Source organism: Oenanthe melanoleuca, chromosome 17, assembly GCF_029582105.1.
Source record: "Oenanthe melanoleuca isolate GR-GAL-2019-014 chromosome 17, OMel1.0, whole genome shotgun sequence".
Classification (NCBI taxonomy): domain Eukaryota; kingdom Metazoa; phylum Chordata; class Aves; order Passeriformes; family Muscicapidae; genus Oenanthe; species Oenanthe melanoleuca.
In genome coordinates, this window is record NC_079350.1 from 9,580,640 (window position 1) to 9,599,666 (window position 19,027).

Consider the following 19,027-nt stretch of genomic DNA (forward strand, 5'->3'; position numbering starts at 1 on the left):
CAGGATGAGAGAGACTCCCTGCCTTGGCAGCTCCATTAGGAGCCTCTCTCAAGATTTTGCTACAGTATGAAACAAGAAGAGATGCTGGGACTTGCAGACCAAGCTGGAATCACAATGAATACATACAACCATAAAAAGATTCTGCTGAAACAATAATCAAATATGCTCAATAAAACGGTGACCAATGGATGCACTGCCTGGGCAAGAATGTGCTCACAAAGCTGGAAGGTAGAATAAGGGACAAGGAAAGGCGAAGTGGTATTTATCCAGCATGGGGTGTCTGGCTGCCTCATGACAGGGCTGCAGCACCCACACGGAGCCCAGCATGGAGGTGTCCGTGTGGGGAAGCCTTGGTAAGCAATGTCCACCTCAGATACCTTCATTGGCGAGAGCCCCTCAATGGGGCCTTCCCCTCACATCACACTACAGAGCTGCCACTGCAAGGCTCGGAGCTCCCAGCAGCCGGACCCCTCAAACCTCCACACTCCCCTCACAGCTGCCGGAGCTCCGCACGCCCCCACAGCCCCGCAAGCCCTCACACCTCCCTCACAGATCTTCCAGCCCCACCAGTCTCCTCACAGCTGCCAGACCCCCTGAGCCTTTCGGGCCCCCTAAGCTCTCATAGCAGCCGGGCTCCCTGAGCTCTCCGAGCCCCTCTCAGCCTCCGCAGCCCTCACACCGCCCGCCCCAGCCCCTTCCCGCCGCCCGCGCGCGCTGTCGCCATGACACCGCCCGCGCGCGCGGCCCCGCCACCCTCGGGCGGGGCGGCGCGCCAGAAAGTGCTGGAACGGCGCTGCAGCCCGCGCGTGCGCACGCGGGCTCCTTCCCCCACCCGCCGCGGCGCTGCGGCGCCGGCTGGAGCGGGACGGGGGGACGGGCAGGGAACGAAAGAAGGAGGGAGGGAGGGAGAGAGACCTGTCTGGGGGAGCGGAGGCGAGGGGCGGGGGGAAACGCTGGGGACCCGCGGGGAACCCGCCCTGTCCCGCAGTGAGGAGGAGCTGCCGCCGCCTCCGCTGCGCAAAGCGCGCACTCGGCTCCGTGAATGGGCGGCTGCGGCGGCCACCGCCCAGAGCCCGCTGCGGAGTCACTGCGACGGTTACCAGGGCGCTTCGTTGTACGCCAATCAAAGGGCGTTAGCTCATCCCCCAGGCCCGGCAGCCAATCGGCTTCGACATCAATCATTCAATTGAGCCAATGGGGAGCGCCGTGAGCGAGCTGGGGCGGGCACTCGCGGCTCCCGGTTGCTTAACTGTAAAGCCAACAGACAGGCGGGCGGGGCGAAAAGGCGCCGGTGGCTTGAGTGACAGCTGCATATCCAATCAGATCCTCTCATTTGTAGAGCCTCGCTATAAGCAGCCAATCGTTGCTGCGAGTGGCCGCCTGGGCGGGGAGAAGGTGGCTGCGCGCGCATTACGCTGCTATAAAAGGGCTGGCGGTTGCCTCACGCAGTCAGAGTCGGTTGGGGCAAGGCAGGTGTGGTAGAGAGCGCTCGGAGCCGTCGCCATCATGAGAGAGATCGTGCACCTGCAGGCCGGGCAGTGCGGGAACCAGATCGGAGCCAAGGTCCGGGCGGGGAAAAAGGGAGCGAGGGCGGGAGGGGAGTGCACCCGGTCCGGCGTGGCCGCAGCTGACGCGCTTCTCTTCGGCAGTTCTGGGAGGTGATCAGCGACGAGCATGGCATTGATCCCACCGGCACCTACCATGGCGACAGCGACCTACAACTGGAGCGCATCAATGTCTACTACAACGAGGCCACAGGTAGGGCCCGGGCCCGCCCCCCCCAGGCTCCCCTCGGCCCCCCCGGCGCGGCAGTCACGGCTCTCCCTGTGTTGCAGGCGGCAAGTACGTGCCCCGCGCCGTGCTGGTGGACCTGGAGCCCGGCACCATGGACTCGGTGCGCTCCGGGCCCTTCGGGCAGATATTCAGGCCGGACAACTTCGTGTTCGGTGAGTGCGCGGGGGCGGGAGAAGCCGCGGGGTGGGGCGGGCAGGGCACTGCGGGGCTGCCCCGCCGCACATGCTCCGAGGGACGGGCCCGGACGGGGCTAATCCTGCTGTGGAATACCGCGATTGCGGCTGGGAGCAGCTCCGAGGTGGCACCAGAGGTCGTTGCTCTTCGTTACCGCCTCTGTGCGTGCCACCGGGAGAAATGGAGTGGCTGCTGTATCATTGATAATTAATGTTTTCCTTATGTCTGCCGAGCCACTGCAGAGGTGCCTGTGTGAAACCACAGCCCTGTGCTCGATAAGATGAAAGCTTTCATGGAGCCTGATGCTCTTAAGCTTTGCTTGCAAGCAATAAGCAGGAAGCAGTGACCGTAATCTAATATGAAAATGGCTCTTTTCCAGGTCAGAGCGGAGCAGGAAACAACTGGGCAAAGGGCCATTATACGGAAGGTGCTGAATTAGTCGATTCTGTGCTAGATGTTGTAAGGAAGGAGGCAGAAAGCTGCGATTGTCTCCAGGGCTTTCAGCTTACTCACTCCCTGGGTGGTGGCACAGGCTCTGGCATGGGTACCCTTCTTATCAGCAAAATCCGTGAGGAGTACCCAGACCGAATTATGAATACTTTCAGTGTGGTGCCCTCCCCTAAAGTGTCAGATACTGTAGTCGAGCCCTACAACGCCACGCTGTCGGTGCACCAGCTGGTGGAGAACACAGACGAGACGTACTGTATCGATAACGAGGCGCTGTACGACATTTGCTTCAGAACACTGAAGTTAACGACCCCCACCTACGGGGATCTGAACCACCTCGTGTCAGCCACCATGAGCGGTGTCACCACCTGCCTGCGGTTCCCGGGCCAGCTCAACGCTGACCTGCGGAAGCTGGCAGTGAACATGGTTCCTTTCCCACGTCTGCACTTTTTCATGCCTGGTTTTGCCCCGCTCACGAGCCGTGGGAGCCAGCAGTACCGGGCTCTAACCGTGCCAGAGCTCACCCAGCAGATGTTCGATGCCAAGAACATGATGGCGGCGTGTGACCCTCGTCACGGCCGCTATCTGACCGTGGCCGCCGTCTTTAGGGGCCGCATGTCCATGAAAGAGGTGGATGAGCAAATGCTCAATGTTCAGAACAAAAATAGCAGCTATTTTGTGGAATGGATCCCTAATAACGTTAAGACAGCAGTCTGTGACATTCCACCTCGCGGCCTCAAAATGTCTGCCACCTTCATTGGCAACAGCACGGCCATCCAGGAGCTGTTCAAACGCATTTCTGAGCAGTTCACTGCGATGTTCCGCAGAAAGGCTTTCCTGCACTGGTACACAGGTGAGGGCATGGACGAGATGGAGTTCACAGAGGCTGAGAGCAACATGAACGACCTGGTCTCTGAGTACCAGCAGTACCAGGATGCCACAGCTGAGGAGGAGGGAGAGTTCGAGGAAGAGGGTGAGGAGGAGGCAGAGTGAAGCTATGCAGTGGAACACCTGTAAATTTTGTTTAAAGTTGTATGAACTCTCTCATTCAAAAGTTCTGTTTGTGTTGTGTTATTATTGCTGTTTCCGAGTCACTCCCAATGCTGTACAGGCACCATTAAAGCAGTTTTCACAGTGCAATTCCCCGTCTCCTCTGTTCACACCGGTACGACTCCCGCGTGGCGTTGCCATAGGTGAGCCCGCAGAGGTCCTGGAGGCCTGGAGGAGAAAATTGCTTGGCAGAGCACTGCCACCCCTGTCCTGCCCTCAGCCAGGTGCCACCTCCTGTGTCACTGGCACTGTGACAGTCCTGCTGGTGTTCTCACAGTCAGGTACTCTGCTGGAGGGGGGCACATCTAACAGGGAGGGTGGAATTAACTCGAAGCTCTGTCTAAATTTAGGTACCTGCCTGTGGCCTGTTGCAGCCTGGCCTGGCAGGAGCTGAGCAGGGGCCACAGGAGCTTAGAGCTGCCGGGGCACAGAATGGTGCCACAGAGCTGCCACTCAGCACTGGGTGTTCCTGCAGCAGCTGAGCTGCTCCACTGCAGCTCCTCAGCACCACAAACCCGCAGGGAGCCCTGGCCTGGCCCATGGGTGACAAGTGACACCAAAGCTGTGCCAGGCACACAGCCCTTCAGCAGTGATTTCAAAAATCACAGAGGTTTTGATAACCAGGTGCTGGTGCAGCCTCTGCTTTTGGGGTGAGCTGAACACCTGACAGGTGTCTGACACTGGTTTGTCCCATGTAAACTATTAACAGCAGGTTTTCCTAATGGAACCAGCTCGTATCTTTGGTGTAATTTCAAGTGACAGAGCTGTCACCAAGGATCTGGACAGGAGGAGCAGGCTCCTCCCCTGCTGAAAAAATTCTGTTCAGCGTTTTAAATTATAACTGCTCTTGTTTAAAGGTTTTCTGCCTTAATTAATTTTCTCCATCCAGAGCTGAACTGGTTGGAGCAGTTAAAACTCTGCTGACTGGTGGCTCCAGAGGCAGGGAAGTGGGAATGTCTGCAGGAACAGGGCCCAGTGTCAGACCTGCACTCAACATTCTGAGCCCAAGCTCCCCATCAGCCCCAGCCCAGCCCTGCCAGGAGTTTTCCCACCCTTGGCTTTCAGTCCTGCCATATTTCAAATCTCCCATTTTCCCTCTCTGCACTGCAGCAAGGACAAGCAATGAGTTCAGTTCTTCCCAGCTGAGCTCCATGATTTCCCACCCACATTACTGAGCTGTGACCAAACACAGCAATGCATTAGCTGCTGATTTGTTGAGATTTTTTTAGGTACATTAATGCTTTCAGGTGCATGGACACACCTTCCCTTTACACACAGAATTCCTCCAGACCTCTCCTTTTAGGCAGCCCAAGACATCACAGGGCTCAGGCAGGGACCTGTCCTGATGGCAAATTCCTTTTCCCTTCACTTTTTGTGCTTTCTCAACCCCTTCATACCATCTACCTTTTCCTTTTTATCAGACTTGAAGCTTTTCACAGCAAATCCCTTTGCTGACATGTGACAGGTGGGATGTCACTGAGCCCCCCCTGCCTGGGCAGGGGATGGTGGCTGGAAATGTGAAGCCTGGGAGAGGCTGGCAGTGGGAATGCTGGGCTCTCCTGCAGCCAGGGCATGGCAGAGTTCCAGCACCTCGGCACAGACCAGAAAAAAACCTATTACCCATGTGGGACATGTCAGTGATTGTTCACTTCTCTGCCACCTCAGCCAGCAACAGCACTCCTTAACCCAGTAATTTGTATTAGAGACTCTCATTTTCACTCAGCTGAACTTACATGGTACAAATCCCGCGTAGGCAGGTTTGAGTCCAGCACGGCTGTAAATTTTGGTGTCCGGCCAGTGTGTCAGGGGGAATCTCGTGCCCAATGTATAAGGTGGATTTCTCTGCAAAAGCTGGAAAACAAAACAAAAAAAAAAAAAAACCCACAACAACATGGAAGGGTTTATTTCAAAACATACTATTTTTACCAAAGTCATGTGCTTTGACTCTATAAAATATTTAAGCCAACATAAAGCAATTCTCCTTCCAGTTCTGTTTTCTTCTAATTAGGAGCTACATTGCATTGTCCCTTTTCCACTGCATAAATTTTTCTCCTGGCAGGTGTTGGCAGCAGTTCCTGCCAGCTCATCCCCCATGCCCACAGCATGGCCCAGGTGCTGTCCCTGGGATCCCTGCATTCCAGGCTGAAGATTTATTCCCTTGGGGACCATCCCCAAGTCCCAGAGGCCTCGTGCTCCTGCTCTGCTGTCCCTGGAGCTGGGCCTGCTCCTGTGCTGTGCCTGTGTTTGGGCTTGACCCCCTTTGTGTTCCCATGAGTCCCATCAACAGGATAACCTGGAATTCCCAGCCAGGAGGAACAGGAAGGCTTAGGGAGCATTAACTGAGGGAAGAGTGTAAATCATCTGCTGCCCTCTGTGGCTGGAACAGGAGGGGCTGGGCAGCAGGGTGGGTGTCACAGCTGGGTGCCTCAGCTCTGCTGCCACAGAACCCCTCAAGCTGTCCCTGGAGCTGTGCTGGGATGCGGAGAGGGAATTTGGGTCCTGGAGCCCAGCACACCATGGGACCATGGAGCCCTCGGTGCCCGGGATGGAGCCCAGGCTGTGGCTCCTCGAGAGGATTTTTGCTGTGCCTGCTGCAGGCAGTGAGCAGTGATCCATGGCACATCTGTAACCGAGGACAACAAAGATTTAGGGCAGCAGATTAGTGGCTTGAAGTCAGAAGCCATCTTAGCTGGAAATGTGCTGGGATTCTCCCTTCAGCGTGTCTGCTCCTCCGCTGCTGCCGAGCCCTGCCAGCCCTGTGACACCTCCCTGGCTGATTCACGGCATGGCAGGCGTGTCTAAGGCATCAGGGGCAGCCAGCCTGGCCCAACAGCACATCCTGGGTTTTGTTCTCTTTGCTCCATTTTTCAATTCCTAATCACGGCAGCAGGGAAGGAGACAGAAGCAGCGCCAGGAAATAGATTTCATCCAGAGCACGACGCTGCCCTGCTGCTCTCCCTGCTGACTCATTTCTCTGGGCTGGGCATCCTCTGTCTTGGCCGTTTTTCCTACATCAGCCCCATGTGCTCGGGGGTGAAGGCACGGCAGTGTGTCCCAGGGAGCAGGAGCGGCGGGGAGGTCTCAGCCTGTATTTAATGTGCTGATCCACTGGACCAGCGAGGCTGCTGCATCCCAGGGACCTCACAGCATCCCGGGGAACCTCTCTGCATCCCAGGGACCCTCTCTGCATCCCGGGGGACCTCACAGCACCCCGGGGACCTCTCTGCATCCCAGGGACCTCACAGCATCTTGGGGACCTCTCTGCATCCCGGGGACCTCACAGCATCCCAGGGACCCTCTCTGCACCCCGGGGACCTCACAGCACCCCGGGGACCTCACAGCACCCCGGGGGACCTCACAGCACCCCGGGGGACCTCACAGCACCCCGGGGGACCTCACAGCACCCCGGGGGACCTCACAGCACCCCGGGGGACCTCACAGCACCCCGGGGGACCTCACTGCATCCCGGGGACCTCACAGCATCCCGGGGACCTCACTGCATCCCGGGGAACCTCACTGCATCCCGGGGACCTCTCTGCATCCCGGGGACCTCTCTGCATCCCGGGGAACCTCACTGCATCCCGGGGAACCTCTCTGCATCCCGGGGAACCTCTCTGCATCCCGGGGGACCTCTCTGCATCCCGGGGGACCTCACAGCACCTCGGGGACCTCTCTGCATCCCGGGGGACCTCTCTGCATCCCGGGGGACCTCTCTGCATCCCGGGGGACCTCTCTGCATCCGGGGGACCTCACAGCATCCCGGGGATATCACTCTATCCAAGGATCTCTCTGCACCCAAGGTTCTCACTGTATCTCACACCATCCTGGGCAGGGAGGATGTGTAGCTCTGAATGCAAACTATCAAATGCTGTGGGAGGAATCTCGTTTTCCCCCTGCCAGAGGATTATGTGTCATTGTATGGGAGCTCTCACAGCAAGGGGACTGCAGTTTTTCAGGGGGGGATATTTCAGCATCCTTCCTGAAAGGAGGAGAAAGAAGGTCGAGATCCCTTTAAGACAAATCGTGTCAGGAAAGGAAAAAGCCTTACAACCAATTAAAAGGCATATCACAGGAAGCCATCATCACTGCCAACCAGACAGAGATATATTCCTTAAGGGAAGTGCAGAAAGTTGCATCCTGTATTTCTGCACCCAGAGCAACATTTCTAACAGCCACTCTTGACCCAGCCCTCAACAGATTTCCTTAATCCTTTCCTGAACTCATTTACCCTCCCTTAGTGTCCCAAGGAAACAAGTTACAGAATTTAATTGCTGGTGTTTTTTTCAACATTACCTAACAGTGTTGGATTTTGCTTGCACTTGTACCCCAGTTCTAATCCTACTACTGAAAATTCAGGTGGATCAGCATCAGCATTATGCACATTCTTATTTCAGTAATCTCTAATCTACCTGGAATCGATCAAATTCATTCATGGCTTTCTTCACAGCTGGGATGTAGGTCATGCCAACTTTGTCAAAGAGGTGGGGGACGAATCCAGCATACCCTTTGGGTGGAGGCAAAAGAGAATATTTCCTGCTTGAGAAATACAATGATCATTTAAAGATCAACCACTCTGAGAGCAGAGGAGCCTGGAATCAATATAAAACCTTAAAGTACAGAAAGGAAAAATTAATATGTTTAAATTGTAAAATTAACTCTTACATGTGAGGTATCTTCTCTGAAAGAAGTTTTTTTTCCCTTTATGATTCCCAAGGGAAACACAATGGCTTGAACTGATTTTTGTTGGTCTGCATGTGGTCTGCATTTCGTTTTTTAGTCCTTTTTTTTTTTCTTTTGTTACATCTAGAGCTCTTTCATGTTTTCTCCAAATTTAATACACATTCAGGGGCTAACAATGGGATGTCCAACCTTTTTTCCTCATCTGCTCTGCCCATCCAACAAATTCCCACAACAGAAACATTATAAAGTCTAAATATAAAACCTAGAGAGGTAGAACCTAAATGCAGCCCAAACTCCCTCTTTCCAAAGGAATGCTTTGGAGAGAGTAATTTGTCTTTTGCACCCTAAAGCATGAGCACTCATTTTAACTGCAATACTGTGGTCCCTGTATTCCTGTGATCCAGGGCAGAGTGAGGATCCCACCCTGGATCCCTGAAGGGGGAGCTCAGCCCATCACAGCTCTCCTGCTGCACAGGGATGTTCTCCAGAGCAAAGGGAATTACAGAACACCCCTTGCAGGACAGAGTCCATGCCTTCATGATGGTGCCATACACCCCTGTGTGTGGATTTGGTGATGCAGGAAAACATCTGATTTCTAGGAGATAAACAACCACCCCAACTGCATGGGCAGAGCCCAAGGACCAGCTCTCCTCACCCTCTGGAGCTTGGCCCCACAGCTGCAGGAGCTGAGCTGGTTCCTGGATCCCTTCCCTGCCCACGGGCACAGAGTGACATCCACAGGGTGACAGCATCCCAAAAAACGCCCTTGCAGGGAGAGCAGCAGGGATATCTTCCATCCCAAACAAGCTGGGGAGACAGCACTGAGGTTTCCCCACGGGGGACAAGGGTCCCAGCATTTCCTCAGAGGTGCTGCAGGTGCCCTCCCTGCTTTACCTGGGATGACTTTCTGTCTGATGGCATTTGGGACAGGCAGCACTGGCAATGTGTAATCTGCTGTTGCAGCCCCTCCTGGCAGCGCCACACCTCCTGTTTCTCGCTGCTTCAAACAAACAGAGAAATCAAATAAAACACCAGTAAAACCTGCTTCTGCCCTCAGCTCCACTGAACTGCCAGGACCTGGGAATAACAACTGCCATTTCCAGTTCTTCCCAGCTTTACACTGAGATTTTACACCCAAGGATTTCTGGGCAAGTCAAATTACAAGATGAGAAGGAACAGACCTGGAAGGGGTTTGCAAAATGCCCATGGAGGATAAAGGGAGCTTTGGGCTCCTGTGCAAATCTGAGGGCAAGGAGCAGGAATGCCCCTTCTTGGGATTTACATCCAAGCCAGCTTTTGACTCCATGCGTCAAACCCTAATCTCTGCCTTCAGGGGATTTGCAGAGCCGTGGCTGCAGGAACGTGACAAAGGCTCTTGCTGGCTCCAGAGGAAATAAAAGGTTTTTAAAGATAATAAATATGATAATAATTTAGAAAAAAATTAAAAAACAACTTGTTGGTCTAAAGGGATATTTGCCCCACAGGCAAATCCCAGTACTGGTGTTTAAAGAGAGGTAATGATGATGGGAAATTCAGGTGGGGGCAGACACAGGAGCAGAAACCCAACCAAAGATGAGGGGAGGAGGAGTAAGAGGAGGAGGAAGGAACACCAGGGCTCCAAGGAATCACAAGCCTGGCTGCCCAGCACAGCATAACACAACTTTGGGCACTGGGATTGAAGCCAAACCCACTCAAATGAGAAATTCAGCCTTTTTGATTGGGAAGTGTAATCAATGATCAAAACCATTTCCTGAAATGGAGTAGATTTGCTGCTGCTGGAAACATTTGTGTGTTTGATCTTTCTCTACACAAACTCTCAAAGGCAACAAGGCTGGTGAGGGGCTTGGAACACAAACCCTGTGAGGAAGGGCTGAGGGAGCTGGAGGTGTTCAGCCTGGAGAAAAGGAGGCTCAGGGGTGACCTGATCACTCTGTAACTCCCTGAAAGGTGGCTGTGCTCAGCTGGGGTTGCTCTCTTCCTCCAGGCAGCACTGACAGAGCCAGAGGACACAGCCTCAAGCTGCACCAAGGGGAAATTAGGTTGGATCTTAGGAAAAAGTTTTTCATGGAAATAGTGATCAAGTACTGGAATGGTCTGCCCAGGGAGGTGGTGGAGTCACCATCCCTGGATGTGTTCAAAAAAGACTGGATGTGGGACTTGGTGCCATGGGTTAGTTGAGGAGTTAGGGCATGGGTTGGACTCAATCTTGGAGGTCTCTTCCAAGCCAGTGATTCTGTGAATCCTGTGAATTAACCCTGTGCCCTTGCCACTCACACCTGAGTGAAATTCCCCCATCCCCACCCAGGGCCACACTCACCATTTTGCTCCCTCCACAGTTGCACTGGCACGTTCTGCTCGTGCTGCTCCCTTTGCCCAGAACACTGGCCAGGGGTGGCTTGGCCACCTCCCCCTCCATGTCCTGGGCTGCAGGGTGCAGGGCCAGCCCCTGGGGTGGCTCCTGGGGAGGCCAGGTCAGCAGGGCTCCGGGTGCAGGGCCTGGGGGGCCCTGCCACAGCCTGGGGTCCATGTGTGCCATCCTGGGCTCCTGGGGTGGCTCCTGGGGTGGCTCCTGGGGTGGCCAGCTCAGCAGGGCACGGGGTGCAGCAGGGCCTGGGGGGCTCTGCCACAGCCTGGGGTCCATGTGGACCATCATGGGCTCCTCCAGCACCGGCCCAGGGACAGGCTGTGAGCCCAGGGACACCTCAGCAGGGTTGGTGATGGGCTGGTAGGTGACATATCCTGAAGGACAGACATGGAGTTAGGGGACAGGCATCCCTCCAGGAGATATCTCCTGTTAATGGTCATTGAGTCCCAGGGCATGGCTGATAAAATTCCATCATCCCACTGGGAGATGCTCCAGCCAGGGGAGCAGCCAAGCCTTTCCTACCCAGATAAAAACTGAGATTTGGACACCAAGGAACCTTCTTTCCACTGGATTCCAGAGGAAAACCAGACCTTTGCACATCATCCCTGGAGCTTCAGAGGAAACTGCACCTTCTCCAGGAGCACTGCTCCAGCTGAACCACATCTGCCCCTGCAGGAGGATGCAGCCACCATTGAATGGGACTGTGCCAACACCCTGACTGACTGACGGGTGTCAGCTTGGATTCTGACTCTGGCAGGGTTGGGATTGTTCTGTGTAATACTGCATTTCTAGTTTAATTTTCCTAGTAAAGAACTGTTATTCCTAATTCCATATCTTTGCCTGAGAGCCCCTTAATTTCAAAATTATAATAATTTGGAGGAAAGGAGTTTACATTCTCCATTTCAAAGAGAAGCTTCTGCCTTCATTGGCAGACACCTGTCCTTCAAACCAGGACACCAGCCTGCACAGAAAACTGGCACAAATCCGAGTTAAATAACATTTATTCCAACTAAAATATCACCAGCCAAGTTAAAAAGTAGTAAAGGAGGAAAAAAACTCTCAATCCTTAACTCCACGTGGCTGTGCCAGCTCACCCCAGACAGAGCCCCCTCCAAGGAATTCCTGCTCTGGCATTGTTGCTGCTCATCGAGGAAAGGATTTGCTGTAACTGGCTGGAAAAAATTATCTTACATCCAGCAAATGCTAAATATCTCCACTGTGAACGAGGGACAGAGCCCTGTGATTTCAGATTCTACAGGGACAGCTGAGCTTGGCACATTTTGTCTGATTTCCCCTTAAAAATCCCCCAGGTATGACCCCCTGGCTCAGGCACTTTCTCTTGCCCTGTGCCAGCTCTGAAACCCATTTTCCCCTCTGTGGTTCCAGAGGAGGATCATTCCTCCACCCCACAAACACCATTTCCTTCTTGGAAAACTGTTACTATGTCAGCCTTGTCTTTCAAAACAAATCAAATTCCTTCCATTTTTGTGCTCACAGGTCATTTTTTTCCCAGTCATTACAGCTTTCCTCTGAGCTCCCCTTGGGAGCACATCTGCATCCCAGGGCTGAGCCTGGGGAATGAGGCACCATCTGCAGACAGCCCCTCCATCTGCAGGGCTGGATTAGTGCTGGATTCAGTCTTAGAGCCTTTTTCCAACCTGAATGGTTCCATGATTTCTGCAAATCTGCAGAAATCAGCAAAATCTGCCCTTTTCTGTACAAGTGTAAACTTCTGGTGGGCATTCAGGTGTGCAATCTGCCCATAATTACATAATAACATGTATACATTCTGCAAAAAATTTTGTGAAATGTATATAATATGCTCTATGCAACTGAATTATCAACTGTCCAGGCTGACAGCAAAATAAAGAAAAAAAACCTTGATTAAAATGATTTTTCAATCCAATGTGCAAATTTTAAAGCAGGTTTATTTTTTACTTCATTATTAATATGAATGTTGAGTCTACTCTCTTTCTCCCACAAATAAAAGGAAAAGGAAACTTAGGTTGTTCTGTACTTGAGAAATCCGTGTGAGTTCCTTTTTATAACCCTGGGGTTTGCAAACTGATTGATTGTGAAAGGCTGCAGAGTGAGGCACAAAATGAAAAGCCAGGAGAGCACAGTGCTTTTGATTTGAGTAAATATCCACATTTTCAAATCCTGGGGAATGGCTGCCTGCACACTTGGCCTGTGCCACAACCAGTTCTAGCATGGATGGTGGATAATCAGCACAGGCTGATCTCATGGAATCACAGAATATCCTGAGATCAGGATCACCCAGTGCAGCCCCTGTCCCTGCCCAGACCCCCCAACACTCCCCCCTGTCCATCCCTGGTGTCCAAACGCTCCTGGAGCTCTGGCAGCCTCGGGGCCGTGCCCATTCCCTGGGGAGCCTGGGCAGTGCCAGCACCTCTGGGGGAAGAGCCTTGCCCTGAGCTCCAGCCTGAGCCTGGGCAGTGCCAGCACCTCTGGGGGAAGAGCCTTGCCCTGAGCTCCAGCCTGAGCCTGGGCAGTGCCAGCACCTCTGGGGGAAGAGCCTTGCCCTGGTATCAACCTGAACCTCCCCTGACAGAGCTCCAGCTTCCCTGGAAGCTGAACCTGAGCAGAGTCTGATTCCACTTCCAGCAAGAAAAAAAAATGGGATTCAACTGATAGAAACTAGCAAAGTACTTGGTGCCCATCAATGAGACTTTATCAAAGCCAGACTTTGAGAAAAAGTCTGGAGGAGACTGAGTTTGCTAAAGGCAGCCACAGGCCCAACACTGCCATGAGCTCCTTGATCACCATCACATAAAAGAGCCAGAAGGAACCAGGCAGCACCTGGAGAGGGTTGAAGGGATTGCACAGGGCCAGCTGGACAGCAGCAGCTGGTGGGGACTTTATCAGCACAGCCAGGGGTGGCTCCTCAGGACATCACCAAAGAGCAGCAAACATGAGCAGCAGCACTGGGAACCAGGAGGGAACCAGAATAATGAGAGAGCAACTCAGTCAACTGGTTAGTTGGGTCTGTCCCAGCTGTATTTTAGACCATGGAAATGCAAATTCAAATCTCCAGGAATGAAGCCTGTAAACACCACCTGTGTAGTGGAGCCTGGATCCTGAAAACAGGGCCAGGAGGAGAAGAGACCACAAGTTTGCAGGAAGCTGCACAGCACAAATTCCCAGTGAGAAATGAGAGAGCAACACTGGTGTGGAAATAAAGACCCAGATCCCACATGGGCACATTATCCCTGTGTTCAGCCTGCAGGAAACTCATTCCCACTGCCCAGGGCATCCACAACAGCCATGGGATGGGACATGGCAAACGTGTCCCCAAGGATGGGACATCCCCAAGGGGCAGCTCTGCTTTGGGGCTGCTCAGCAGGGACCAGGCACTTCCCAAAGGGCTGGGACTTCAGGAGATTCCTGCAAATTCCCAGTGCTGGGAATCCACAGGAGCCAGTTTGATGGAGGAGATGGAGACTGTGAGCAAAGTGGGAAAGGGAAAAGAAGGAAAAGAGGGAAAGGGAAAGCACAGGAGCCCTTCTGCTGAGCAGAGGAGGAGCAGCAAGGAGCAGAATCAATGCCAAGATTCAGAGCTCAGAGCAGAGCAAGCTCTACAGCAGACAGGTGAGCCAGGAAAGAATCTGAGGTAGGAGAGCAGACCTTCCCCAGAAAGATGGATTTCAGCCTTGGAATTGTGCTGGGTTTGACTGGGATAGAGGTAATATTCTTTACAGCAGCTAATACAGGCCATGGTTTGGATTTGTGAGCAGGCAGCTGTATGGGGTTTAGTTACCAGCCAGGGTTAAACCACAACAGGAGTTCTGGAAGAACTGGGGAGTGAGTTAATGATATGCCATAAAAATCACTTATCTCCATCAACTGAAGATGACCTGGGAACTGAAACTCTCCACACCACGAGAATCCCCATCCTCATGAGAGCTCCTCATCTGCTGCTCTCCAGGTGTCAGAGCTCCTGCACCAGAGCTGTGATTGCTCTGGGAAAATGTCCCATTCCATCCAGCAGCCCAGCAAGGCCAGCTGGGCACAGACCCCAGGCTGGCAATCAGCCAGTGCTCATCAGCAGGGACCTTTGCTCACCTGGGTGCTCGATGTGGTAACGGAACTCCTGGAGGTTTTCCATGTTGTCCAGCGGTGCCAGCAGGGACCGAGGGCTCTTCCTGACATTGGGATCTGTCAGCAGATCGTGGGTGATTCTGCCATAGGTGTCCCCAAACTTGAAGGAGAACTGAGGAACGTAGCCCCCGTAGCTGAGGAGGAAACCAAGCAGGAGCCATCAGGAGATGGCAGGGGGATGTGCTCTGGTGGGGTAATCATGGAATCCCAGACTGGGTTGGTCTGGACGGACCTTAAAGTCCAGTCAGCTCCACCCCTGCCATGGGCAGGGACATTTTCCATCATCCCAGATTGATCCCAGCCCCAGTGTCCAGCCTGGCCTTGGGCACTGCCAGGGATCCAGGGGCAGCCACAGCTGCTCTGGGCACCCTGTGGCAGCCCTGCCCACCCTGCCAGGGAACAATTCCTGCCCAAAATCCCATCCAGCCCTGCCCCTGGCAGTGCAAATCTGCTGCAGGGTGTTTGTACCCTGTCCAGGAGCCCAGGGAAGGGCAGGGATGGGATGAGCCCGGGTGGAGCAGCAGCACAGGGAGAACTGAGACCACACATGTGGTCACACAGGAGGCCAGGAGGGAGTGTCTGTGCTTCACATGTGTGTTCTCCTGTGGCAGCATGAAAACTGGCTCATCAAATCACAGGCATGTACAGGCACAGGCCTTTGGCTCTTGGAGAAACACAGGATGAGGTCAGGGAGCAGCACCTGTGGATGGGAAAACTCCCGGCACAGCCTGGGATGCAGTGGCTTTGGCAGCACCAACACCCACAATCCCCAGGTAAAATTCCAGTTCAACATGCCCCAGTTTAAACTTTGCAGTGCCTCTCTGCTCTGACACACGAGTAACTTGAGAAAATCCCAGTATTGTTCAGTATTGAAACTCAAAAATCAGAATAATTCCTCACTTGCACCCTCCTCTCTCTGCTCACAGGGAGGAGTGAGCCCAGCCAGGCACTGCCTGGCCCAGGGGGCACAGGGAAGGTGATCAGTCCCAGGAGCAAACACAGCTCTGGATTTCTGGGGTCTCTGCCCTGCCCAGTCCTGGCTGGGCACTGACTCACTGTGGCCAAGGGCAGGGCAGGTGCTGGAGCTCTGGCTCTGCTCCAGTCACCATCAGAAACCTGAGCTGTTCCAGTCTCAGATTTCCTACTGCTGGTGCTATTCCAGCACTAAGAAGGGTAGAGCTGCCAGTTGCACTGGTCAGACAGAAATATTCCATCAATGAGCCCAGCGTGGATCCGGGGATGAAGCCAGATGATGCACGAGGATCATAAGATGATGAGTAAGTCCTTTCCCTTCCAAATAGTTGAAACAACAGTGAGCAGAGCTGTGCATTTACTCTTGGCAGCTTTCCCCACTCTGCATGCAGGATTCCTCCCCAGCAGCTCAGTGGCTCATCCCCAGGGATCCTCAGAGAGTCTTGCAGCAGGGATGGCAAAACTGAGCAAATGACACAGCCCAAATAATTACAGGATGGCTGGAGGGATTTTGATCATGGACAGAATAATGGCTGGGCTGAGAGAGGGCTCAGCTCCCTGCAATTAAACACGAGGTGACCTGAGAGAGTCAGTCTGGCTGCACGAGAGGGGACCTGGCAAGGGGGAGTAACAAGTGCTGCTGGTAAAACCTGGGGAAGGGCTCAGCCTCAGCAGGGCTGTTTGTGATGAAGGATTTTGGGGATCCCAGGCTGGTGAGCAGTGACAGCCTGTGATGCTGAGCCCACCTCACCCTCCCCTTGCTCAGCCCTGTCTCCTCCATCACCACTCCCAGCTGCCACCAAACCTGCTCTGCCTCCCTGCCCTTGGCCTGGGGCCCATCCTCACTGCCTGCAAACCCTCCCAGCTCTGCAGAGCCAGGTGTGCCCAGGGTTCATGGATCTCTGCCCACCCAGAGCTCCCCAAGCTATCCCACTCACTGCCTTTAGGCTTTTCAACCCTGCTGTGGCCACTGCCTGGCCTGAGTACAGCAATGTGCTTTGGTGCTCTCGTGGTGTTTGCAGGTTCACTGGCCCAGGTGCAGCTCATGGGACACCTGGGGACATCCTGGACACAATCCCTCCTCCTGTGACACCCCAGGGCAGGGCTCTGCTGGTGATGCCCTTCAGGCAGCTCCTCCTCACCCTCAGTACCCAAAGCAGATGCAAAGCAGCTCCCTCAGCACCCCCAGGGCTCAGGGGGTGCCCTGAGCCTGCACAGCACCAGCACAAACAGCAGCAGGATTTGTTCCTCCTCCTCCTGCCCCCAGAGTCAAAGCAGCCCCAGCTGCTGTGTCCATCCCAGGGCTGCAGACAAGGGGGGGATCAAGGGAAGGTTTTGGGGCTCCTGTTCCAGCCACAGCTCCCTCCTTGCTGTCCCTCATCTGTCCCAAGCTGCTGCCAGCACACACAAGATGTCACATCAGATGGCCACAGCAATGCAAAAATGAGTTAAAACCCCCCAGCCTCAGAGCTCATGTAGGTGGGAAGGCACAGAGATCTGAAATGGAGAATCCTGTGTGTCACTGTGAGGGGAAGGGCTGATCCTGCAGGAGCAGCCTTAAGCAAATGTGCTGCACCCTCTGCCTGTGCTGGGGCTCTGCCTCCCCAGCCTGTCCTGCCCCACAGGACACGGCTGGCACCCCCTGTGCCCTGTCCCACAGCCTGGGCTAATCCAGAGGATTTCTACCCACAGCAGCTGCTTTTCCCCTGGGGGGCACCCAGCCCTTCCCACCCCCTTTGCACATCCCAGCCCAGGTCCCACCACTGGACCCCACACACAACATCTTAATTCACAGCAAATCCTTCACTCTCCCATTCACATCTTACCTTCTCCCCTGTAACTCATTGCCTCATATCCAGGGTTTCTTCTTTCCAAGCCTTTAGAGGAGAGTGGCACAAAGAGCTTTGGGAAAAATCCAACTACTTATGGAGTAGATCACAAGAGTTCCCAGTCCCTGACCCAGCAGCAGGACAGGGCTCCAGCCCAGTGACCAGAGGGTGTCACATCTGTACAGCTTTTAGCCAAAGGAGACTTGATGCAAATATTAAGACAGTTTGGAAGCTAAACCCTGCAGAGTAGCTCTGGTAACATTTGGCAGCTTAAAAGAAATGGAGGAACAGGGGTGAATAAAGAACAATTTTGGCTGTGCTATGGCAGGGTCTGTACTCTGCCCTTCTGTAAGGTGCTGCTGCTCCTGGAGCTCTGTCTCCAGAGCATGGTTACATGGGATATTGAATAGTGGCTTTAAAAAACCCAAAACATTCCTGAGTCATAAATACTGCCTGACCCCAACCAGAGCCATTTGCATTGGAAATGGATGTTTTGGGTGAACTTACCCCGGGATGTAGTAGGGGTTTCGAGGGAAGATGCTGTTTTCTTTGGAGCCTGCCATGATGATGTTACAGCCCCTGCTGGGAAGGGGAAGGACACAGCTCAGTGCAGTCACCAGGGGAGCCTCTGTGATGTCAGCCCCCAACAGGTTCCACCTGCAGCACAAAACCCCTCAGCTCCTCCTGGACACAGCTCTTTCTTCCCCAGCTGGAAGTGTTGGATGAGCACAGGAATTTTACAGCGTTTTTCAGGCTTCCTGAGGGCTCCCAGCCCTGGAGACAGCAGAGTCAGGTGCTCCCCATAAGAGGCCCCATCACAAACATGTGTGCATGGCTCACATCCCACACTAGGATCCTGCAGAGCCTGGTGCCACCCTGGCTGTGCCATCCTGCCTGGCTGTGCCACTCTGACTGTCCCCTCCTGCCTGTGCCATCCCCTCCTGGCTGTGCCACCCTGGCTGTGCCACCCCTGCCTGTCCCACCCTGGCTGTCCCCTCCCTGGCTGTGTTCTGTTGCTTCCAGCAGGGACAGCTCGAGGCACAGGCTCAGGGATGCCCTGGGCTGCAGTGGAAGCTCAGCCAGATGTTTGAGGATGGGATGATCCTTCACTGCCTGATTCCTGCAGGATAAAGGTTGTTCCCACTCCCAACATCACATGGCCATGTTGCCTTGCAGCTGCTGGGTCTCTCCCAGAACAGGGGCTCTTATTTACTGAACAGCCCAGGCACAGCTTGGCTTGGAAGGGACCATAAAACTCACCTTGTTCCACCCCTGCCATGGCAGGGACCCCTCCCACTGTCCCCAGTGTCCAGCCTGGCCTTGGGCACTGCCAGGGATCCAGGGGCATCCACAGATTATCTGGGCCACCTGTTGAATATTTGAGGGTTGTTCTTACCTGTTAAGGTGCTTAATTCTTCAAATTTATATCTGAGAAGATAAAATGCTGATTTTCCCTTACTGGGAGATTTGGTATTTTTCAAATGAATTTGAGTTTGCCCAAATACCCAGGCTGTGATCAGGGGCAGCCCTGCCCAGCAAGGCCAGGCCTGCAGGGTGGGTGGGTGGCTCTGCAGGGGAACAGTGGCTCAGACAGAGG

The 19,027-nt window shown here is 54.0% G+C and overlaps 2 protein-coding genes across 3 annotated transcripts; one reads left to right on the forward strand and one right to left on the reverse strand.

Annotated features, from left to right (window-relative positions):
- The first annotated feature begins 1,126 nt into the window (after positions 1 to 1,126).
- On the forward strand, positions 1,127 to 3,555 carry TUBB4B (tubulin beta 4B class IVb). Its single transcript, XM_056505339.1, has 4 exons — positions 1,127 to 1,563; positions 1,650 to 1,758; positions 1,836 to 1,946; positions 2,348 to 3,555. Exons 1-4 carry the CDS (start codon positions 1,507 to 1,509, stop codon positions 3,406 to 3,408), a joined length of 1,338 nt encoding a protein of 445 aa, XP_056361314.1. The 5' UTR covers positions 1,127 to 1,506; the 3' UTR covers positions 3,409 to 3,555.
- On the reverse strand, positions 3,442 to 18,062 carry CIMIP2A (ciliary microtubule inner protein 2A). Of its 2 annotated transcripts, none has more exons than XM_056505340.1 (7): positions 17,938 to 18,062; positions 14,594 to 14,763; positions 10,463 to 10,884; positions 9,040 to 9,145; positions 7,875 to 7,969; positions 5,199 to 5,316; positions 3,442 to 3,633 (listed from the first exon to the last, which is right to left on the reverse strand). In XM_056505340.1, exons 1-7 carry the CDS (start codon positions 17,991 to 17,993, stop codon positions 3,545 to 3,547), a joined length of 1,056 nt encoding a protein of 351 aa, XP_056361315.1. In that variant the 5' UTR covers positions 17,994 to 18,062; the 3' UTR covers positions 3,442 to 3,544. The 2 variants fall into 2 exon arrangements, with proteins under 2 accessions (XP_056361315.1, XP_056361316.1); XM_056505341.1 differs by having other exon boundaries at positions 9,040 to 9,142; positions 17,938 to 18,041.
- Positions 18,063 to 19,027: the final 965 nt, after the last annotated feature.